This window comes from Hyla sarda, chromosome 1, assembly GCF_029499605.1.
Source record: "Hyla sarda isolate aHylSar1 chromosome 1, aHylSar1.hap1, whole genome shotgun sequence".
Classification (NCBI taxonomy): domain Eukaryota; kingdom Metazoa; phylum Chordata; class Amphibia; order Anura; family Hylidae; genus Hyla; species Hyla sarda.
The window spans coordinates 617,673,465-617,699,539 of record NC_079189.1 but is presented as its reverse complement, the minus strand read 5'-3'; the positions used below and the strand labels follow the sequence as shown (position 1 = coordinate 617,699,539).

Below are 26,075 nucleotides of genomic sequence, written 5' to 3'. Positions count from 1 at the left end.
ATACAGATATTTGTATGTGCCTGCAATAAAGCTGGCTGGGATTTGTAGTCCATGATGAGGCTTCTGCAGGAAGGGACAACAAATGTCTCTGACATCAGTCCACAGCTTTGCTCAGTAGTTGTACAGATAGTTGAATGTGCCTGGAATAAGACTGTCTGGGAACTGAGGGATGGACAGGAGGTCCCTGAGATCGCCCAAAGATGGAGGCCGTGCTGTGGAATTGTACAGCCTGGGGATTGTGCTCCTCTAGCTGTGGAGGTTATTGTTATATGATAAAGCTTTTGGGATTCTGCAGGATCTCCTGCTCCTACTGCTCACACACAGTCTGTCTATCTGTGTCTCTCCAAAATGGCTGCCGCTGCGTGTAAACGTCCCTACCCCCTTTGCTGTCTCCTATTGGCCTGAGATCTGATTGACACATAATACAGCAAATCATCGTACACCTGGGGTTGTCATGTGATAGTTGTAACACCCCCCCCCCCCCCAGGATTCTATCCCCTACAGGATTTTCTTAGTAGGTAGGTAATGCCCCCTTCCCCCAACATGCCCCCAGAAGGTAGGCAATTTTCCTTCCCAGAATGCCCCCCCCCCCAGTAGGTAGATAATATCCCTCCAGCCTACACTAGAAGCTCTGCACAGCTGCAGTCCTGAACAGGAGCAGGAAGTCAGGACAGAACAGGAGCCCCTGCTCCTGTATGTACAATCCATATAGCTCTAAGCTATGGATGTCGAATACATTGTATGCACCCCCACTCACTACAGACTTAGGGACACAACTCATGACAATTATATGGACATCAGACTTTGTGCCTCTAAGGATATTGGGCCCCTCTGCACCCTATATGTGATGCCCCTGCTTGGCTGACTCCCCGATTCACTTCTATAGATCGTATTCCCGGATCTCCAGTATATTTACTACAGTTTCCCAATGTTGATACTTTTACCTCCGTAGATGCCACATAGTTGTTTGGTCAGTGACCTCGGTCAAAGTTGTGTTTGTTCCATCACCTGTATCTATATTGAGAAGGTAAAGTAAATATACGGGAAATCACAGAGTCAATTCTGCAGAAGTGAACGGGAGCGTCTGCCAAGTCTGTGTTTTTAGTTTGATACAGTGAGAAAACTAAACAGGTAGTTAGAGGGGTATTCCCGTCTCACTGCTCCAACATAAATATGTCCAAACCTATTTCTTACCCAGAAAGCCCACGGAGTGCTAATGGCCTTTTTGAATCTCCGTTTTACACTGAAAGCGGTGCCTCTCTCTGAGGAAAATACTTACCAAGGGTAAGTGTGATAGCCTGGGGGAGTAGGGTATATGGGATGTAGCTGTGCGGTTAGTAAGGGTGCTTGTTTAACCCTTTCTATTCGTGACGCCAGGGTGAGGGCTCCTCTGTAATGCTTGTCCTACCCTTCCCAAGAGCTATAGGGAGGTATAGAATAATTGAATGTCCACAACCGGAGAGTTTGCTGAAAACAGTCGGAACTTTACTGAAGATTTTATGCAAGCTTCATAACCGGAACAGTCTCTATACATGCAAAGTCTCTTAGAGATTGACAGTGGTTGGGACCTTAATCTGTCTGTAGACTGAGATGCGCTGTTTCACTGTATTTAGGGGATTTAGTTTCGGTCCAGTAGTCACGCTAGCTTTAGCGGGGATTTAGTTTAGGACTGACGGTTTAGTTTAGGCTCAGGCCGGCAGCTTTTCTGGCCTAGCTTGTCTTTGAAAGTTGTGCCAATCCGTCCTGCTAGTCCGACATCCACAAGAGCAGCAACCCAAGAGAGCGATAATTGGCTACAGCTCCCTTATATCGGCAGGGGCTGGACTAGTGCTAATTGGTCCAATACTTCTGTCAATCATCCTTACATAGAGTAATGGGTAAACATGTGACCCAAGGACCTCCAAAGGTCCTCCAACATACCATAGAGGATTTCACATGGTCACATGACCGAAGGTCCTGTGATGCTAACAAGGTAAGTACTCTAATATGCATTATATTAAATATACACTCTATTAAATATGTACACATAAACATTATAAAATTTGAGAAGTAGGAGGCGACTAGGGGCTGTCCCACCTGGGGGATCCTACCTGAACGTAGTAACTGACTTTGGGGACCACCATACAAGGTACGGTATGCAATACCGGGACACCACATAAGTGAGGGTGGAGATGCGCACGTTCAGGCAAACTTTGGGTTAACATCACCAGAACAACACTTACCTAAACTGTCAAACAGGTGCTGGCGTTCCATCCTTATTTGGAACACTGCAGGGAAGTAGCGTGGCTGAAGACAAGTAAACCTCATGGTGGGAGTACCCCTTTAACTCTTATGAAGAACTCTGCTAAATAGAGAAAATGAAGCGGACGTGTATTGTCAGCAATGTATATGTGGTGAGCACTAGAGACAATGATGTGGGTGATGGTGAGGGTAGTAGTACATATGTAGTATGTTGTTGCTGAGTGGTGTAGTCCTGAGGTCCCTTTTCATATAAAGCTGTTGCCGCACACAAAGCCCAGGAGTGAGGCCAGGATGGTATGAAAAAACTTTACTGAGCTTCTTTCACAAGTACAGAATATACACAATGGGGGGGATTTATTAAAACCTGATCTATCATTGGCAAGCAGGGGAAAATGTCACACATAGTGTTGTGGGCATGCTCTGTGAATATGTCAAAATAGTAAGGAAGAAATAGCTTTTGTATAAAAAGCTGAAAAAATAATAAAAACATTTTGGTGGGGGATAATGGGTTGTATATGCCTGGCTAGTAGAAGTTGTAGCAGCAGTGGTGTACTGGTGTACTGGTAGGAGTTGAAGTAGCCAGCATACAACAGGCAATGGTCAACTGGTGGGTTGTTATAGCCAGTATACAGCAGGAGGTGCTGAACTTGTGGGAGTTGTAGTAGCCAGTTGACAGCTGGAGATGGTGGACTGGTGGGAGTTGTAGTAGCTAGTAGTGCACTGAAATGAAATTTTAGGATGTGTTTGCCTGAAAACCTAATCCGAAAATGATTTGCCCTTACCACTTGTAATTGTAGTATTAGTTTTGAGTCAGTTTACTAACCACAACTTACAGCATGCCCTGACAAAGCCTATGGCTCTGCAGCTGTCCCAAACCAAAACTACAACTGCCAGCACGTTGCACTATAACTTTTACTATATAACGTTTACTATACCTACTAATATTCAGCCTCCTCTTGCTGTACGCTGGAACTACAAATCAGCCACCTCCTGCTGTCTGCTGGCTACTACAGGCCTCCAGTCTGGCTGCACCCAGCCAAGCCTCGACCACTAAATATTTGAAAAACCCCAATTTGTAAACCTCCTGCTGTCCACTGGATACTACAATTACTATAGTACAACCTCAACCTTGATGCTGCTTTCTGCTACTTCGACTCTTAACAGTCCACCTCCTCCTGCTGTATGCTGGGTCCTACAGGAAAGCCAACTCCTGCTGTATGCTGGATACTACAGGTTAGCCACCTCAAGCTGTCCTCTGGCTACTACTACTACCTCTAGTGTAGCCTCACCCTTGCTGCTACTTCTTCCAGCCAGACCTGGCCCTGGAAAAATTTGAAAAACCTCAACTTTTAAACCTCCTACTGTCTGCTTGAAACTACAACTCTTATCAGTCAGCCTCCACCTGCGGTGTGCTGAATACCACCAGCCACCTCTTGCTATACGCTAGTTACTAACAGTCAGCTACCTCCTGCTGTAACCTGGATACTATAGGACAGTCACCTCCTGCTGTACACTGGATACTACAGCCAGCTACCTCCTGCTGTACACTGGGTACTATGAGCCCCCTCCTGCTGTCACTGGCTACTAGCAGGCCCTCTAGTCTGTCCTCACCCTTGCTGCTGCTACTTCCAGCCAAGTATGGGACTGGACATTTTTTTAAACCCTCAATTTTTAAACCTTCTGCTGTCCGCTGGAAACTACAACTCTCAACAGTATGGCCACCTCCTGTTATATGCTGGCTACTACAGGCAGCCACCTCCTGCTGTATGCTGGACACTACCACAAGCCACGTCCTGCTGTACCCTGGTCACTACGACAAGCCACTTTCTGCTGTAGGCTAAACCCAACAATTCAGCCACCTACTTCTGTATACTGGCCACTACAACTAGCCACCTCCTGATTTATGGTGGATACTAACAGTAAGCCACATCCAGCTGTCTGCTGGCTACTATTAGAGCCTCAAGTCAGGCCTCACCTTTGCTACTGCTATTTCCAGCAAGGTCAACCTCCTCCTCCTCCTCCTCCTGCTATATGCTGGCTACTAGTCACCTACTCCTGCTTTACTCTGGATACTATCAGTCCCTCTAGTCTGCCATCACCCTTGCTGCTGCTATTTGAATTTTTTTATTTCTTTTTATTTCAAAAACCTAATTTTTATACCTCCTGCTGAATGCTAGATACCACTAGGCCCACCAGGCCACCATCACCCTTTTTGCTGGTAGTTTTAACCAGGCCTACACATACACAACAAATCTGCTAGTGCATTAAACAAGCTAGTTACCATGGGTTACCGCATGTCACCAAAACTGAGCGTAACTGAGACAAAACTGAATCGAATTAGTTCAACAAAAACTGAACTTTTCGCAACAGTTTGGCGAGTCGGGTGAATGAAACTTTTGAAAAGTTTACTAATTTTCACACTGTTAATATTATTACACTATTACTATTATTACACTATTATTGTTATTACACTATTACTATTATTACACTATTGTTATTACACTTTTACTATAATTACACTATTATTACATTTTATTATTTTTACACTGCTATTATTACAATGTTACTATTATTATATTATTACACTGTTATTGTTATTACACTATTACTATAATTACACTATTATTACATTTTATTTTTTACAATGTTCCTATTATTACACTATTACTATAATTACACTATTATTACATTTTATTATTTTTACACTATTACTATTATTACATTATTACTATTATTACATTATTACTATCATTACACTATTACTATCATTACACTATTACTATAATTACATTATTACTATCATTACACTATTACTATCATTACACTATTACTATAATTACATTATTACTATTATTACACTATTATTATCATTACACTATTACTATAATTACATTATTACTATCATTACACTATTACTATCATTACACTATTACTATTATTACATTATTACTATTATTACACTATTACTGTAATTACACTATTATTATTATAATACTTTTACTATTATTACAATATTACTATCATTACACTATTACTATTATTACATTATTACTATTATTACATTATTACTATCATTACACTATTACTATTATTACATTATTACTATAATTACATTATTACTATCATTACACTATTACTATCATTACACTATTACTATAATTACATTATTACTATCATTACACTATTACTATCATTACACTATTACTATAATTACATTATTACTATTATTACACTATTATTATCATTACACTATTACTATAATTACATTATTACTATCATTACACTATTACTATCATTACACTATTACTATAATTACATTATTACTATTATTACACTATTACTGTAATTACACTATTATTATTATAATACTTTTACTATTATTACAATATTACTATCATTGCACTGTTAGCACACTATTACTATAATTACATTATTACTATTATTACATTATTACTATTATTGCACTATTACTATTATTACACTATTACTATCATTACACTATTACTATTATTACACTATTACTATACATTTACTATTATTACAATATTACTATTATTACACTATTACTATCATTGCACTGTTAGCACACTATTACTATAATGACATTATTACTATTATTACATTATTACTATTATTACACTATTACTATAATTACATTATTACTATTATTACATTATTACTATTTATGCACTATTACTATAATTACATTATTACTATTACTACATTATTACTATAATTACACTATTACTATAATTACATTATTACTATTATTACATTATTGCTATTATTACACTATTACTATTATTACATTATTACTATTATTACACTGTTATTGTTATTACACTATTACTATAGTAATGGCCGGAGGAAGTACAATCCCTGTACGAAGCGGAGCTTTGTCGCCCTGATTCCCCCCACTGTATGTCTCCCTTCCTTTACATGTGAGTATGCTTTTTATGCAATAAAGCATGAAGAACTGAAGCCCTGGTGAGTGCCGATTTTTTCCTACATCATCTTTCATCTGCTGAATATACTGGACATCATTTATAAATCTGAGCACCACACAGCTAAGTCCGACCACGCACAGCATTACAGTTCCATAGAAGCCGCAGTGCCGTACGCACCTCTCTACACGCCGTATTATTACTATTATTACACTGTTATTGTTATTACACTATTACTACATGTTATCATTTTTTACAATGTTCCTATTATTACACTATTACTATTATTACACTGTTATTGTTATTACACTATTACTATAATTACACTATTATTATATTTTATTTTTACACTATTACTATTATTACATTATTACTATTATTGCACTTTTACTATTATTACATTATTACTATTATTACATTATTACTATTACTACACTATGACTATCATTACACTATTACTATTATTACACTATTACTATCATTACATTATTACTATTATTGCACTGTTACTATTATTGCACTGTTACTATTATTACACTATTACTATCATTACATTATTACTATTATTGCACTATTACTATTATTACATTATTGCTATCATTACATTATTACATTATTACTATTATTACATTATTACAATTATTGCACTGTTACTATTATTACACTATTACTATAATTACACTATTATTACATTTTATAATTTTTACACTATTACTACATTATTACTATTATTGCACTGTTACTATTATTACACTATTACTACATTATTACTATTATTGCACTGTTACTATTATTACACTATTACTACATTATTACTATTATTGCACTGTTACTATTATTGCACTATTACTATCATTACATTATTACTATTACTACATTATTACTATTATTGCACTGTTACTATTATTACATTATTACTATTATTGCACTGTTACTATCATTACATTATTACTATTACACTATTACTATTATTGCACTGTTACTATTATTGCACTATTACTCTTATTACATTATTATTACTATTACTACATTATTACTATTATTGCACTATTACTATTATTGCACTGTTACTATTATTACACTATTACTATCATTACATTATTACTATTACTACATTATTACTATTATTGCACTATTACTATCATTACATTATTACTATTACTACATTATTACTATTATTGCACTATTACTATTATTGCACTGTTACTATTATTACACTATTACTATCATTACATTATTACTATTACTACATTATTACTATTATTGCACTATTACTATCATTACATTATTACTATTACTACATTATTACTATTATTGCACTGTTACTATTATTACACTATTACTACATTATTACTATTATTGCACTGTTACTATTATTGCACTATTGCTATCATTACATTATTACTATTACTACATTATTTCTATTATTGCACTATTACTATCATTACATTATTACTATTATTACACTATTACTATTATTGCACTGTTACTATTATTGCACTATTACTCTTATTACATTATTATTACTATTACTACATTATTACTATTATTGCACTATTACTATTATTACACTATTATTACTATTACTACATTATTACTATTATTACATTATTACTATTATTGCACTGTTACTATTATTACACTATTACTATCATTACATTATTACTATTACTACATTATTACTATTATTGCACTATTACTATTATTACATTATTATTACTATTACTACATTATTACTATTATTACATTATTACTATTATTGCACTGTTACTATTATTACACTATTACTATCATTACATTATTACTATTACTACATTATTACTATTATTGCACTATTACTATCATTACATTATTACTATTACTACATTATTACTATTATTGCACTATTACTATTATTGCACTGTTACTATTATTACACTATTACTATCATTACATTATTACTATTACTACATTATTACTATTATTGCACTATTACTATCATTACATTATTACTATTACTACATTATTACTATTATTGCACTGTTACTATTATTACACTATTACTACATTATTACTATTATTGCACTGTTACTATTATTGCACTATTGCTATCATTACATTATTACTATTACTACATTATTTCTATTATTGCACTATTACTATCATTACATTATTACTATTATTACACTATTACTATTATTGCACTGTTACTATTATTGCACTATTACTCTTATTACATTATTATTACTATTACTACATTATTACTATTATTGCACTATTACTATTATTACACTATTATTACTATTACTACATTATTACTATTATTACATTATTACTATTATTGCACTGTTACTATTATTACACTATTACTATCATTACATTATTACTATTACTACATTATTACTATTATTGCACTATTACTATTATTACATTATTATTACTATTACTACATTATTACTATTATTACATTATTACTATTATTGCACTGTTACTATTATTACACTATTACTATCATTACATTATTACTATTACTACATTATTACTATTATTGCACTATTACTATCATTACATTATTACTATTACTACATTATTACTATTATTGCACTATTACTATTATTGCACTGTTACTATTATTACACTATTACTATCATTACATTATTACTATTACTACATTATTACTATTATTGCACTATTACTATTATTGCATTATTACTATTATTGCAGTAGTGTTAAGGCTAATAATTTAGCCTATATTTGTTGGTGGGGCGGGGATTCCCTATAAGAACCCGCGGCAGTACCTGTCTCCAACGCCGCGGGTTCGTCACGTGACTGGGGATCAGCTGACACACGAGTCAGCTGATGCACGGAAGTTCCGGTTTTCAGTGTACTGGTAAGCGGCCGGGGCCGGCCGGGGTGGCGGCGTCCGCTGCAGCCCTCTCTCCGGAGGTAAGCCGGAGCACGGAGGGCACCCTCGGTCAGCCCAGGCCCCGGTTTCAGCACGGGATCCCACGTTCCACGTCAGCCGACTGGATGTTGTGGGCGGCGGCGTTGAGGCCGGTGAGTATGCTGTCCTGGTCCCGGTTCCCGCAGCCTCATGGAACGGCGCTCCGAGGCTTGGTTAGGAAGATGGCGGGTACCAGGAACAGGGAGCAGCCCGGCCTTCTATCTGTACTCAGCTGGGTACAGCATACTGCATTTAATCTCGGGGATAGCGGAGGATCATGGGAGGTAACAGGTTACGGTACCGCAACAGTGAAGGGTAGCGCGGTCTCCCTCAGGTCGTGCGGGTCTTGCAGCTCTGTGTGCATTTATACCGGGGAGCTGTAAGTAGTATGACGATACTTTTGGTGTTTTTTGCCGCCGGGCATATCGGGTATCTGCAGCATTTCAGCAGTGCATCGTATATGCAGGGTCTGTCTCATATGGTGGGCAGCACGGCACCTAGCACGTGGATAAATCAATGGGCGGTGCCATAGCTCAGTAGGGACTTACTCAGCATTGATCCCTGCATTTTCTATTCTAGGCACTTAAGTTCGCTAGTACGAGGCCCTGATTTGTCAATAGTTATGGGTTGTCGTGAACGGTTCCTATATATGTTGCTTCATTGTGAGGAGATCCACGATCCCAGCATTTCTTTCCATCAGGCATTTGTTACGACCATTGTTAATGTCGTCACAAAAAAAAAAAAAAAAAAGTGTAAGGTATCAAAATAGTTTAGGAGTGTCACCATCGTGGTAAGGTCTTCGCTTTGTCATTTGGTTGTGCAGATAGGTTAGGTTAATCTTAAGTCGCAGTGGGCGTTATTCGAATTCATTTGGTATGCATTCATTTGGTATGCACGCTTGTGGCATTTATACTGTACACGTGCTCGTGGCATTTATACTGTACACACGCTTGTAGCATTTATACTGTTCGTGGCAGACGCTCGTGGCATTTATACTGTACACACGCTTGTGGCATTTATATTGTACACACGCTCGTGACATTTATACTGTACACACGCTCATGGCATTTATACTGTACAGACGCTCTTGGCGTTTATACTGTACACACGCTCGTGGCATTTATACTGTACACACGCTCGTGGCATTTATACTGTACACACGCTCATGGCATTTATACTGTACACACGCTCGTGGCATTTATACTGTACACACGCTCGTGGCATTTATACTGTACACACGCTCGTGGCATTTATACTGTACACACGCTCGTGGCATTTATACTGTACACACGCTCATGGCATTTATACTGTACACACGCTTGTGGCATTTATACTGTACACACGCTCGTGACATTTATACTGTACACATGCTCATGGCATTTATACTGTACAGACGCTCTTGGCGTTTATACTGTACACACGCTCGTGGCATTTATACTGTACACACGCTCGTGGCATTTATACTGTACACACGCTCATGGCATTTATACTGTACACACGCTCATGGCATTTATACTGTACACACGCTTGTGGCATTTATACTGTACACACGCTCGTGACATTTATACTGTACACACGCTCATGGCATTTATACTGTACAGACGCTCTTGGCGTTTATACTGTACACACGCTCATGGCATTTATACTGTACACACGCTCATGGCATTTATACTGTACACACGCTCATGGCATTTATACTGTACACACGCTCATGGCATTTATACTGTACACACGCTTGTGGCATTTATACTGTACACACGCTCGTGACATTTATACTGTACACACGCTCATGGCATTTATACTGTACAGACGCTCTTGGCGTTTATACTGTACACACGCTCATGGCATTTATACTGTACACACGCTCATGGCATTTATACTGTACACACGCTCATGGCATTTATACTGTACACACGCTCTTGGCATTTATTCTGTACACACACTCGTGGCATTTATTCTGTACACACGCTCATGGCATTTATACTGTACACACGCTCTTGGCATTTATTCTGTACACACACTCGTGGCATTTATTCTGTACACACGCTCATGGCATTTATACTGTACACACGCTCATGGCATTTATACTGTACACACGCTCTTGGCATTTATTCTGTACACACACTCGTGGCATTTATTCTGTACACACACTCGTGAAATTTATACTGTACAAACGTTTGTGGCATTTATACTGTTCATATGTTCGTGGCATTTATACTGTACTCACGTTTGTGGCATTTATACTGTAACACAGGCTCGTAGCATTTATACTGTAGCAGGATTTATGCTGTATATACGCTCACAGCAAATATATTGTACACACGCTCGTAGGATTTATACTGCATTTGCGCTCGCAGAATTATACTGTACACACGTTTGCAAGATTTATACTGTACAGACGCTCGTAGGATTCATACTGCATTTACGCTCGCAGGAGTACACTTGTAAGATTGTACTGTACACACGCTCGTAGGAGTCATACTGAACACATGCTTGTAGGGTTCATACTGTACACACACTCGCAGGGTTTTATACTGCACATACGCTCAGAGGGTTATACTGCACACTCGCTGGTAGTATTTACACGGTACACACGCTCGTAGGTTTCATACTGCATACACGCTTATAGGATTCATATCGTACATACACTTGTAGGAGTTACACTGTATATACGCTGGTGGCTCGTGGGAGTTGTGCGGTGCATGTGCTCGTGGTATGTGTGCTGTACTCACGCTTGTAGTGTAGTGCTGGGCACACGATTATGGTACCGCATATATGCTTGTACAGCGCATGGAGTGTTCTGTGTGTAAGTACGTGGTCACTACATGCATGCATATTGTTTGTTCTTTGCATAAGTTTATAAGATTTGTTCGGTGCAGACGTTCATATAGTTGTTGTTGGCCATACGCGCATGCACTTGTTGAGCATACGCGCATACAGTTTTCTTGATTATAGGTTAATCTAGTTTATTAGTACAGTCGCTCATAGCTTGTTATACGGCATAGTTCCGTACATATGCACTTAGTTTGCTCTTTTCCTATGTGCATGTAGTTGTCCCGAACTTACACACATAGTTTGTCCTCATTTCTTCCAGGTTAACTTAGTTGTAGCTTATAGGGCATATGGGCTCGTAACTTCAGATTACATTATATAAGTGAGGTAGTATGTTATTGTTTATACACTTGTAGCACACTCTCGTACATACGTGCATAGATTCATTGTACTTAAGCTTGTAATTTACATATGCTAGTATTAATTACACTGTTCTTATGCTTGTGCTGTTATATCTCACATCCGCTTGTTACTTTGATATTGTGGATAAGTATTTATTGCCATGGCAGCATTTACAGTGGGCTTTATTCATATAGTTCGCTTGTGTATACGCACATAGTTAATTTGGTCTCTACGCTCAGGGTTTCATGCTAATGTCAGTTCCTATAAGTTTTCACACGTTATAGTGTTTACAGTGCATTTCTGTAGATTCATTGTAGTATCTGCAGTGCATATAGTTTCATAGCATTAGGGCACATGCGTTCCTCACTTAGTATTTATACAGCTGTTGCGGTCGGGGCATCGTATTTGCCATGCCAGCAGGGGGTGGTACTCAGTAGTTGTTGCTGACATGTGTTCAGAGCTACAGCCTCACGACACATAGGTGGTGTATACCCATTATACCTGCCACGTCTACAGGGGGATACATTGCAATTGTTGTTATTGACACGCCTTCAGTGCGACAACACTACGACACAGTGGTGGTATACCTATTATACCTGCCCCATGTATGTGTGTGTATATATATTTATATTTGTATATAAAAAGGGAAAATCGATTCGGGTCAGTGCTTTCTAGTTACTGTACAGAGGGACAGACATCGTATGTATAAATTCATGTGTTGTATCATACATTAGCGCTTCATGCAATTATATAGTCGTACTGGGCATGTGTGTTCATGAGTTGCTCTGTGCATCAGTTTGTATGGTTTGTTCAGTATACGTTCCTAGGTTGTTCGGTGCACGCGCTCAAAGTTTTGTACATACGCCCCTAGTTTGTCTATGTATACGGTCGTGGGTTGTTTGACTCAGTAGTTATTGCTGACATGCTTTCAGAGTAACGGCCTCATGACCTATAGATGGTTTATGCCCTTCATGCCTGCCACGTCTGCAGGGAGATGCATGGCGTAGTTGTTGTTAGTGACATGTCTTCAGAATAACATAACACGATACATAGGGGGTGTATACCCATTATGCCTGCCATGTCCAGGGGGGTACGTTGCATAATTGTAGTTACTGACACATCTTCAGAACAACTTTAACACGACACATAGGCAGTGTATACCCATTATACCTGCCACGTCTGCAGGGGGGGTACGTTGCATAGTTGTTACTCACACGTCTTCAGTGCAACAATAACACGACACATAGGCAGTGTATACCCATTATAGCTGCCACGTCTGCAGGGGGGTACGTTGCATAATTGTTGTTACTGACACGTCTTCAGAACAACAATAACACGACACATAGGCAGTGTATACCCATTATACCTGCCACGTCTGCAGGGGGGTACGTTGCATAATTGTTGTTACTGACACGTCTTCAGAACAACAATAACACGACACATAGGTGGTGTATATCCATTATACCTGCCACGTCTGCAGGGGGGGTACATGGCATAATTGTTGTTACTGACACGTCTTCAGAACAACAATAACACGACACATAGGCAGTGTATACCCATTATACCTGCCGCGTCTGCAGGGGGGGTACATTGCATAATTGTTGTTACTGACACGTCTTCAGTGCATCAATAACACGACACATAGGCAGTGTATACCCATTATACCTGCCAAGTCTGCAGGGGGATACATTAGATAATTATTGTTACTGACACGCCTTTCAGAGCGACAACATTATGACACATAGGCGGTGGTATAGTTAAATTCATGTGTTGAATTGTATATCAGTGCTTAATGCAGTTATTCAAGTCATACGGGTCATATGTGCGGATAAATTGCTTGGTGTACCTGCTTATTTAGTTGTTTCAGTGCATATGTTCACTCAAGCAGTTCATTTTAGCCATACGTTCATAAGTTGTTCGGTGCATGCACTCAGTTCGTACATACGCCCATAAAGTTGTCTGTGTATTACATTGGTTGAGGTTTTAAATTCGGCTGGACCAGTTACGTCTACAGCTCAATCCAGATACAACCTGACACGATTTCAGGTTGGCGGCAATATCATTATACGTTATGTTATTCAGCTGTTGGGTTATGCACAGGGATATAGCTTTATTTTCCATTGTTAATTGCCACGTTCATAGGTCTATTATGGGTACAATCTGGTTGGTTCAGGTCATATTATTAGTTACAGATTTGGTTGAGTCTTTCATTTATGTTCGGCCTGTCATGTCTACAGGTTTATTCAGTTGCAACCTGACATGACTTTTGGTTGGCGGAAACGTCATTATGCGTCCATATGTTTACTTAGCATTTGGGTTGTGCGTACAGGGACTTAGCTTGGCTCTGGGTGGTCGGTTTTGTTGTCTCGGCTTTAGGTTGACGATAGTAACCATATGCTGGTTGAGTCTCATCGTCATGTTTGCTGCATTAGTGGTTTCATTGCCGGTCACGTCCACAGGTTGGTTACAGTGGTAACCTGACACAAGTTGAGGTTGGTGACTAGGTAGTCACATGTGTATACACGTTGGTAGCACTTGGAGTTGTGCATACGGGTATAGGGTTGTTCTCTGAGACTTTTTCACATCTACAGCTCACAGAGATCTGGTATACGTTCACAATGTTTTACGTCAAATACCCAGAGGAGGTCTCACGTGCAATTTTGCATTTATCGGGTTTTGACACTCTTATTGCATCTAGTATAATACTAACAAAGTATCTGTCAGGTATCCAGCATAGTTTACGTGGTTTAGCCTTGACGGGGCGTCATTGTTTGCATCCCATGCCATCAATCTGCCCTGAAGAGTGCGCACAGAGGGAGGTTCGTAAGCCCTCCAGCCATCAGCCCTGACAGCTGTCTTAGTCAGTTGGTTAGTTGACGTTTAGGTATTCCCCAGTGGGACATCAGCACAGCTTAAATGTCAGAGGCCACACTGTTCTTGAGTTGTCGTGGTTTCTTAAGGTTTAGGGGTATCGCATTTAGATGCATGACCGTAGTTACATTAGTTTGTTGGGATGCAGATAGTTACGCATTGAAATTGTGTAGCAGAAGAAGGTCATTGTCCGGTCGGGTTGTCGTCACACGGCATTTTCTCAAGTCACGAGCGATGCTCAGCCTGAGTGTTGCAAGCTTTGCTTCCGCACATCAAGGATCCAACGGGATCAGCCGCTGCCATTGTCAAGGGGGTAGCATTTATTACTACGTTGTTTGTGAAACAAATGTCAAGTACTATTATAGCGAACCGTCCGTTATATCCAGTCATTCACTAAGCATTGGGGCAGCTGCACAGACGTCACAACATGGTGTGCCAGCATATGTAGTAAGGTAATTGGGGTGTTCAGTGTTACGTGCACTGTACCCCCATTCCATAGTCAGTAATGCTCGATACATTTCAGTCACTGGCAACGTGGTTATGTGTGTTTATAGTGCTTTGTTCTCATTATTAGTTTTGCCCTCTATTTTTCAGGTATACTCCTACGCGGCAGTATGTGGCATAACTCTAACTGCATAGATAGGTTACAGGTTTGAGTAGGAATTACGAGCTTAGTAAGAGGTTTAGTTAGGTAGGCTCGCTATACGAATGAGCACCGACCACAAGTGTAAAGGCTAATAATTTAGCCTGCATTTGTGGAAGGGGCGGGGATTCCCTATAAGAACCCGCGGCAGTACCTGTCTCCGACGCCGCGGGTTCGTCACGTCCCACCCAACCCTCCCTCAATATAATTTTCATGTCTATCATTATACATCAGGGTATGCCCTCTATTTTTCAGGTGTACTCCTACGCGGCAGTATGTGGCATAACTCTAACTGCATAGATAGGTTACAGGATTGAGTAGGAATTACGAGCTAGTAAGAGGTTTAGTTAGGTAGGCTCGCTATACGAATGAGCACCGACCACAATTATTATTATTGCACTATTACTCTTATTACTTATTACTTTTGTTATTGTAATACATTTTCTTTATTATAAGAAAGATAGAGGAATAGCCTAACGGTCTCATGATTTATTTTATTTTTTGTGATTTAGACCAAACATTTGGGACACGTCCTATCAACATTAGATGGAATTCAGTGGAGTTTAGAATTAACCTTTGGAGATGTATTATATCCGGTTTCCACACATTAAATGTCGTAATTAGGAGAAGGATTGCTCCACCTGGATAACATCAGAAAAAATACCAAAAGTGAGTAAAAACAAACACAGACATTGATTTTATTACCAGGAAGATGTTATTGTCTCTAGTCTGAGGTCACTGAACGTGGATCTAATGAACCGTCACAGTATATAAGACCAGGACAGGGGCCTTCTCTAGATAGGACCAGCTTCACCGTCATCCTCATGTATCCAGTGTTCAAGTATAAGGTAAATATATATCAGCTCTATCTGTATACAGCTGCTGTCTTTATAGGATCAGGATATATAGTAGTTTTACCCCCCCCCCCATCCAGATGTATCTGTTTACTTCTGCTGCTATCTCTATATGATCAGGATATATAGTAGTTATACCCCCCCCCAGCTCTATCTGTATACTGCTGCTTTCTCTATGAGGTCAGAATATATAGCAGTTATACACCTCCCCTTCAACTTGATCTTTATACTATTTGCTGCTATCCCTATAGGATCTGGATATATAGTAGTTATACACATCTCCTCCAGCTCTATCTGTATACTGCTGCTTCTATCTCTTTGAGATCAGAATATATAATTGTTATACACCCCCCTTCAGCTATATCTGTATACTGCTGCTATCTCTATGGGATCAGGATATATAGTACTTATATTCCTTATATATGAGGATGTTAGGTATGAAAGTATTTAGGTAGGTAAGAGAATATTCAGCTAGATAAGAGGGTGTTCAGCTAGGTATGAGGATGTTCAGCTAGGTATGAGGATATTCAGCTAGGTATGAAGGTGTTCAGTTAGGTATGAGGATGTTCAGTTAGGTATGAGGATATACAGCTAGGTATGAGGATGTACATCTAGGTATGAGGGTGTTCAGTTAGGTATGAGGATGTTCAGCTAGGTATGAGGATATTCAGCTAGGTATGAGGGTGTTCAGTTAGGTATGAGGGTGTTCAGTTAGGTATGAGGATATACAGCTAGGTATGAGGATGTTCAGCTAGGTATGAGGATATTCAGCTAGGTATGAGGGTGTTCAGCTAGGTATGAGGATGTTCAGCTAGGTATGAGGATATTCAGTTAGGTATGAGGGTGTTCAGCTAAATATGGTGGTGTTCAGCTAGGTATGAGGATATTCAGCTAGATATGAGGGTGTTCAGCTAGGTATGAGGATATTCAGCTAGGTATGAGGGTGTTCAGCTAGGTATGAGGATATTCAGCTAGGTATGAGCGTGTTCAGCTAGGTATGAGGATGCTAGGTATGAGGATGCTCAGTTAGGTATGAGGATGTTCAGCTAGGTATGAGGGTGTTCAGCTAGGTATGAGGATGGTCAGCTAGGTATGAGGATGTACAGCTAGGTATGAGGGTGTTCAGTTAGGTATGAGGATGTTCAGCTAGGTATGAGGATGTTCAGCTAGGTATGAGGATGTTCAGCTAGGTATGAGGATGTTCAGCTAGGTATGAGGATGGTCAGCTAGGTATGAGGATGGTCAGCTAGGTATGAGGATGCTCAGTTAGGTATGAGGATGTTCAGCTAGGTATGAAGGTGTTCAGCTAGGTATGAGGATGGTCAGCTAGGTATGAGGATGTACAGCTAGGTATGAGGGTGTTCAGTTAGGTATGAGGATGTTCAGCTAGGTATGAGGATGTTCAGCTAGGTATGAGGATGTTCAGCTAGGTATGAGGATGGTCAGCTAGGTATGAGGATGTTCAGCTAGGTATGAGGATGTTCAGCTAGGTATGAGGATGTTCAGCTAGGTATGAGGATGGTCAGCTAGGTATGAGGATGGTCAGCTAGGTATGAGGATGTACAGCTAGGTATGAGGGTGTACAGCTAGGTATGAGGGTGTACAGCTAGGTATGAGGGTGTACAGCTAGGTATGAGGGTGTACAGCTAGGTATGAGGGTGTTCAGCTAGGTATGAGGATGTTCAGCTAGGTATGAGGATGTTCAGCTAGGTATGAGGATGCTAGGTATGAGGATGTTCAGCTAGGTATGAGGGTGTTCAGCTAGGTATGAGGATGTTCAGCTAGGTATGAGGATGCTAGGTATGAGGATGTTCAGCTAGGTATGAAGGTGTTCAGCTAGGTATGAGGATGGTCAGCTAGGTATGAGGGTGTTCAGCTAGGTATGAGGATGTTCAGTTAGGTATGAGGATGTTCAGTTAGGTATGAGGATGTTCAGTTATGTATGAGGGTGTTCAGCTAAGTATGAGGGTGTTCAGCTAAGTATGAGGGTGTTCATCTAGGTATAATGGAATTAAGGTAGATTTTGGGATGCCAGCTAGGTAAAAGGGTGTTAAACTGGGTATCAGGATGTTCAACCCGGACACCATCCAGGCAAAAGAAAATCTGCGCCTCCAAATAGCATCACTGACCAGAAAGGGGTTGTAGATACTTACACAATGATGGTGGCCTTCTCCCAGAAAAAAACACCCATAAACTGTATCTGACATGTATGAGATGTAATAAGACTTCCGTCCTCAGTATTACCATAGACATCTATGAAATGTAACAAGACATCCCACCCTCAGTATTACCATATACATCTATGAGATGTGATAAGACGTCCAACCTCAGTATTACTATAGACATGTATGAGATATAATAAGACTTCCACCCTCAGTATTACCATAGACATCTATGAGATGTGATAAGACGTCCAACCTCAGTGTTACCATAGACATCTATGAGATGTAATATGTCCCACCCTCAGAATTACCATGAATATGCATGAGATATAAAAAAGATGTCCGCCCTCAGTATTACCATAGACATGCATGAGATGTAATAAGATGTCCCACCCTCAGTATTACCATAGACATCTATGAGATATAATAAGACATCCACCCTCAGTATTACCATAGACATGTATGAGATATAATAAGACTTCTACCCTTAGTATTACAATAGACTTCTATAAGATTTAACAAGACACCCCACCCTCAGTATTACCATAGACATGTATGAGATGTAAGAAGACGTTCACCCTCAGCATTAGCATAGACATCTATGTGATGTACTAATACGTCCACCCTCAGTATTACCATAGACATGTATAAGATATAATAAGATGTCCCGCCCTCAGTATTAACATAGACATCTATGAGATGTAATAAGATGTCCACTCTCAGTATTATCATGGACATCTATGAGATAAAATAAGATGTCCACCCTCAGTATTACTATAGACATCTATGAAATGTAACAAGACATCCCACCCTCAGTATTACCATAGACATGTATGAGATGTGGTAAGACGTCCACCCTCAGTATTACCATAGACATCTATGAGATGTAATAAGATGTCCCACCCTCAGTATTACCTGGATATGTATGAGATATAAAAAGACGTTCATCCTCAGTATTACCATAGACATCTATGAGATATAATAAGACGTCCACCATCAGTATTACCATAGACATGTATGAGATACAATAAGACGTCATCCCTCAGTATTACCATAGACATCTATGAGATGTAATAAGATGTTCATCCTCAGTATTACCATAGACATCTATGAGATATAATAAGACGTTCATCCTCAGTATTACCATAGACATGTATGAGTTGTAATAAAACGTCCACCCTCAGTATTACTATAGACATTTATGACATGTAATAAGCTGTCCACCCTCAGTATTACCATAGACGTGTATGAGATATAATAAGACGTTCGTCCTCAGTATTACCATAGACATGTGTGAGATATAATAAGACGTCCGTCCTCAGTATTACTATAGACATGTATGAGATATAATAAGACGTCCACCCTCAGTATTACCATAGACATCTGAGATGTAATAATACGTCCACCCTCAGAATTATCATAGACATGTATGAGATATAATAAGATGTCCACTCTCAGTATTACCATGGATATCTATGAGATGTAATAAGACATCCCCCTCAGTATTACCATAGACATGTATTAGATGTAATAAGATGTCCCGCCCTCAGTATTACCATAGACGTGTATGAGATGTAATTAGATGTCCACCCTCAGTATTACCATAGACATATATGAGATATAATAAGACGTCCACCCTCTGTATTACTATAGACATGTATTAGATGTAATAAGATGTCCCACCCTCAGTATTACCATAGACTTCTATGAGATGTAACAAGACATCCCACCCTCAGTATTACTTTAGAAATGTATGAGATGTAATAAGATGTCCACCCTCAGTATTACTTTAGAAATGTATGAGATGTAATAAGATGTCCCACCCTCAGTATTGCCATAGACATGTATGAGATGTAATAAGACGTCCACCCTCAGTATTACTATGGATATTTATGAGATATCAAAAGACGTCTGCCCTTAGTATTACCATAGACATGTATGAGATGTATAAACAACAACAAAAAACGTGGTCTCAAATGGCTGGAGGTGCTCAGCCCCACATGTAGTTGTGCATTTATACTGGGGGAGCAGATCCTGCCCTTGTAGTCCGTTGCTAGGGGCGATCCCCATTATAAGAATGCTTACAATGGAGGATGCCTGCAGCGGACTACAAGTGCCACAATAGAATCCTACACCAGATAGACGGTGCGGATGTGTAACAATTAGAATACAATACAGGAATATGGGTCACTACTGTGGTAGATGTATACAATGACATTGGCTATCCCTCAACACTGATGTTAAAATTGAGATATTCGCCAGTGTATCCTTATATGAAGGACACACTGAGAAACCTTGGCGTTGGTGTGCGGGCTCTGATGTGTCCTTCATATAAGGATACACTGGCGAATATCTCAATTTTAACCTCAGTGTTGAGGGATTAGCCAATGTCACTGTATACATCTACCCCAGTAGTGACCTATATTCCTGTATTGTTCTAATTGTTACACATCCACACCGTTTATCTGGTGTAGGATTCTATTGTGGCACTTGTAGTCCGCTGCAGGCATCCTCCATTGTATGCATTCTTATAATGGGGATCGCCCCTAGCAACGGACTACAAGCGCAGGATCTGCTCCCCCAGTGTATGCACAACTGCATTTGGGGTTGAGCACCTCCAGCCATTTGAGACCACGTTTTTTGTTGTTGTTTAAAAATGTTATACGTGGAGGTGTGTAAACTCCATATGTTAATGCGCCTTGAACATTTTCCAGGCAGCATTAGGGTTGCACCTGTGAGGCCGGCACCTATATCAGCCAACTCAGGTGGGGCTTGCAGTCTGTCTCCCTCCTCCCATTGTATGTGATCAGTCACGCTGGAGGTTACCTGGGAGGAGGCTGCATGTCGGCCTAGTGCTGCTGTAATTGCTCACTGGCCCCTGGTTTTTGCTTATCACGCACAGGTAGGTTAGCGTTAGGTCCCGTGCCATCTGAGAAACCTTGGCGTTGGTGTGCGGGCTCTGGTGTGTCCTTCATATAAGGATACACTGGCGAATGTCTCAATTTTAACATCAGTGTTGAGGGATTAGCCAATGTCACTGTATACATCTACCCCAGTAGTGACCCATATCCCTGTATTGTGTGTATGAGATGTAATAAGATGTCCCACTCTCAGTATTACCATAGACATCTATGAGATATAATAAGACGTTCACACTCAGTATTACCATAGACATCTATGAGATGTAATAATATGTCCACCCTCAGTATTACTATAGACATCTATGAGATATAATAAGACGTTCACCCTCATTATTACCATAGACATCTATGAGATGTAATAATACGTCTACCCTCAGTATTACCATAGACATGTATGAGAAGTAATAAGATGTCCACCCTCAGTATTACCATAGACATGTATGAGATATAATAAGACATCCACCCTCAGTATTACTATAGACATCTATGAGATATAATAATACGTCTACCCTCAGTATTACCATAGACATGTATGAGATATAATAAGACATCCACCCTCAGTATTACTATAGACATCTATGAGATATAATAATACGTCTACCCTCAGTATTACCATAGACATGTATGAGATGTAATAAAATGTCCCACCCTCATTATTACCATAGATATCTATAAGATATAGTAAGATGTCCACCCTCAGTATTCTCAGGTCTTTCTCAGGTCTCCTCTAGGTCTCTCTCAGGTATCCTCTAGGTTTCTCTCAGGTCTCCTCTAGGTCTCTCTCAGGTCTCCTCCTGTTCTCCTCGGGTGTCCTCTAGGTCTCTCGGGTGTCCTCCAGGTCTCTCGGGTGTCCTCCTGGTCTCTCGGGTGTCCTCATGGTCTCTCGGGTGTCCTCCTGGTCTCTCGGGTGTCCTCTTGGTCTCTCGGGTGTTCTCTTGGTCTCTCAGGTGTCCTCTTGGTCTCTCAGGTGTCCTCTAGGTCTCTCAGGTGTCCTCTAGGTCTCTCAGGTGTCCTCTTGATCTCTCAGGTGTCCTGTTGGTCTCTCAGGTGTCCTGTTGGTCTCTCAGGTGTCCTCTTGGTGTCTCTCAGGTGTCCTCTTGGTGTCTCTCAGGTGTCCTCTTGGTGTCTCTCAGGTGTCCTCTTGGTGTCTCTCAGGTGTCCTCTTGGTGTCTCTCAGGTGTCCTTTTGGGGTCTCTCAGGTGTCCTCTTGGTCTCTCAGGTGTCCTCTTGGTCTCTCAGGTGTCCTCCTGGTCTCTCCGGTGTCCTCCTGGTCTCTCAGGTGTCCTCTTGGTCTCTCAGGTGTCCTCTTGGTGTCCTCTTGGGGTCTCTCAGGTGTCCTCTTGGGGTCTCTCAGGTGTCCTCTTGGTCTCTCAGGTGTCCTCTTGGTCTCTCATGTGTCCTCCTGGTCTCTCCGGTGTCCTCCTGGTCAATCAGGTGTCCTCCTGGTCTCTCAGGTGTCCTCTTGGGGTCTCTCAGGTGTCCTCTTGGCGTCTCTCAGGTGTCCTCTTGGGGTCTCTCAGGTGTCCTCTTGGGGTCTCTCAGGTGTCCTCTTGGGGTCTCTCAGGTGTCCTCTTGGTCTCTCAGGTGTCCTCTTGGTCTCTCAGGTGTCCTCCTGGTCTCTCCGGTGTCCTCCTGGTCTCTCCGGTGTCCTCCTGGTCTCTCCGGTGTCCTCCTGGTCTCTCAGGTGTCCTCCTTGTCTCTCAGGTGTCCTCCTGGTCTCTTAGGTGTCCTCTTGGTCTCTCAGGTGTCCTCTTGGTCTTTCAGATGTCCTCTTGGAGAATGAAGCTTGGTGTTTCTGCCCTCCTCCTGATCCTGGTCCCTGCTCTGGTGATCGGACAATCTAATCAATGCAGCATTGATGAGGTTTTAAAACCAATTGGTAAGAACATTTCGATTCCTATATATTTATTCTTTCTCAATCACAATCAGTAGAACAGGACCAAACCCCAGGGCTGAAGCTAGGAGTCACTAACACCCTTCTTCTTCCTACTACCCCTAAAATGTAATGGTTATTGTGTTTGTTAAAAATAGAGGAACCCAGAAAATAATGAATAAAAATGATGCTGTCTCTAAAGTGCCCAATATATCCTACAAGGTATGCTCCCTGTCTGTTACAGTGCTGCAGTACTCTGCATTAACATTCTATCACAGTGTGCAATTTAAAATAGAAATTTTCATGCCTTCCTCAACATGTTTCACCTTCAAAATGGTGTAGTCAAGAGGCTTATGTTTGGCAATAGGTGCCAGTGATAGTTGGCGGGGGTATTTAGAAACACCCCTCATGACATCACCACCAGTCACCCAAAGTGACTACCAATAAACGTAGTCTGTTACATTGTAAATGATATAGCCACCAATTAACCCTGATCATTCTTAATTACTTCCAGGATCAAACTACCCGCTCACCAATCACATGTCCCCAAGAGGGAGGTCACGATACTGTCCCCACTTCCTCTCTGTTCCTATGTCATAAACCTAAGCATCTTTCACTGCTTTCATCACCATCGGGCGCCTTTAATGTGCCTGGGACCAGCCACCGGACTTAGTTGTCTGTGCGAGTATCATGACCACGCTCTTGGGGACATGCGATTGGTGAGCGAGTAGTTTGACCCCGGAAATAATTAAGAATGATCAGGGTTGATTGGTGGCTATATAATTTACAATGTAACGGACTTGTTTATTGGTAGTCTCTTTGGGTGACTGGTGATGATGTCATGAGGGGTGTTTATAAATACCATTGCCAAACATAAGCCTCTTGACAAAGCCATTTTGATGGCGAAACATGTTGAGGAAGGCATGACACATTCTATTTTAAATTGAACACCATGACAGAGTGTTAATGCGGAGAACTGCAGCACCGTAACACTGTTACAGACAAGGAGCATACTCTGTAGGATATATTGGGTACTCCAGAAACGGCATCAGTTTTATTCATTATTTTCAGGGTTTCTCTATATTTAATGAACACGATAAAAGTTACATTTTAGGGATGGTAAGAAGAAGAGGGGGAGGAGGGTGGGTGGCTTGGTCCTGTTCTATATTGGGGGCCTCTTACCCTCCTTATTGAGTTTTCGGATACAATCAGTGAGACAGAAATATTCCAGAAAGATCAGATGAAAGCTTTACTAATAATACGAAGCTGTGATGACATCATCTGTATCATCTGATGACATCATCGGGAGAACCTGAAGATGCCTTGTGTCTGGTAATAATCATTCCGGCTGTAATAATTTTTTCTCTTCTCAGTGTCTCAGTACTGTGGGAATGTGAAGCTGGAGTGCACGTCCATCAACAGACGCGGCGCCTACTCCCCTTGTCCAGCAGGTAAGGACAGATTGGAGGCTTCACTGTATTGTACATACCGGTCCCAGGGTCCCACCACTCACTTCAGGGCCACACTAGGGTGTATTTTGGTAAGATGATTCTCTAGGGAAGTGGTTTCCAACCTTTTTTGGTAGCCTATAATCAAAAGTTAGCATTTGTCACGGGTCTAGAGGAGCACTGGAGATGATGCGGTAGTTATCATCCACAGCAGTCCGGTGCCCGTGCTTCTCTTCTGGCGTCCTCCTGCTCCTCAGGAAGTGACATCAGCTAGTACCAGCAGCCACTGCAGCTAGTACCTTCAGCCACTGCACTTCTCTTTAAGTAACCGTGGCATCCTCTACCACTTTAAGATCAGACAGCATGGGCCGTAGCCACTTTAGAAGAACACCCACCATAGTCGTAGCTAAAGCCTCATGGGCCCTGGTGCAAAAGCCTGTGCCCCCTCCCCCCCCCCCCAGTATCTTCATCCCTTCCACCAGTGGTCACAGCAGGGCCCTTCTCCCCCAATACCTTCATCTTTTCCACCAATAGTCACAAGAGGGCATCCTCATCTTCAGTATCTTCATCCCTTTCCCCAGTGGTCACAGCAGGGTCCTCCTCCCCCAGTATCTTCCTCCCTTCCACCAATAGCCACAGCAGGGTCCTCCTCCCCCCAGTACCTTCATCCCTTCCACCAGTAGTCACAGCAGGGCCTCCTCCCCCAGTATCTTCATCCCTTCCACCAGTAGTCACAGCAGGGCCTCCTCCCCCAGTATCTTCATCCCTTCCACCAGTAGCCACAGCCGGGTCCTCCTCCCCCAGTGCCTTCATCCCTTCCACCAGTAGTCACAGCAGGGTCCTACTCCCCCAGTACCTTCATCCCTTCCACCAGTAGTCACAGCTAGCACTCCCCCTCCCAGTGCCTTTATCCCTTCCACCAGTAGTCACAGCAGGGCCCTCCTTCCACCAGTAGTCAGGGTCCTCCTCCCCCAATACCTCCATCCATTCCACCAGTAGTCACAACAGGGTCCTCCTCCCC

At 40.8% G+C, this 26,075-nt stretch overlaps 1 protein-coding gene across 1 annotated transcript in view; it reads right to left on the bottom strand.

Annotated features, from left to right (window-relative positions):
- The window catches only part of LOC130314628 (receptor-type tyrosine-protein phosphatase alpha-like), a 73,806-nt gene that overhangs the window by 9,137 nt on the left and 38,594 nt on the right, over positions 1-26,075 (bottom strand). Inside the window, exon 12 of the mRNA XM_056552742.1 lies at positions 945-1,014. Coding sequence (XP_056408717.1) covers positions 945-1,014 — 70 coding nt within the window. The remainder of the gene's footprint in view (positions 1-944; positions 1,015-26,075) is intronic.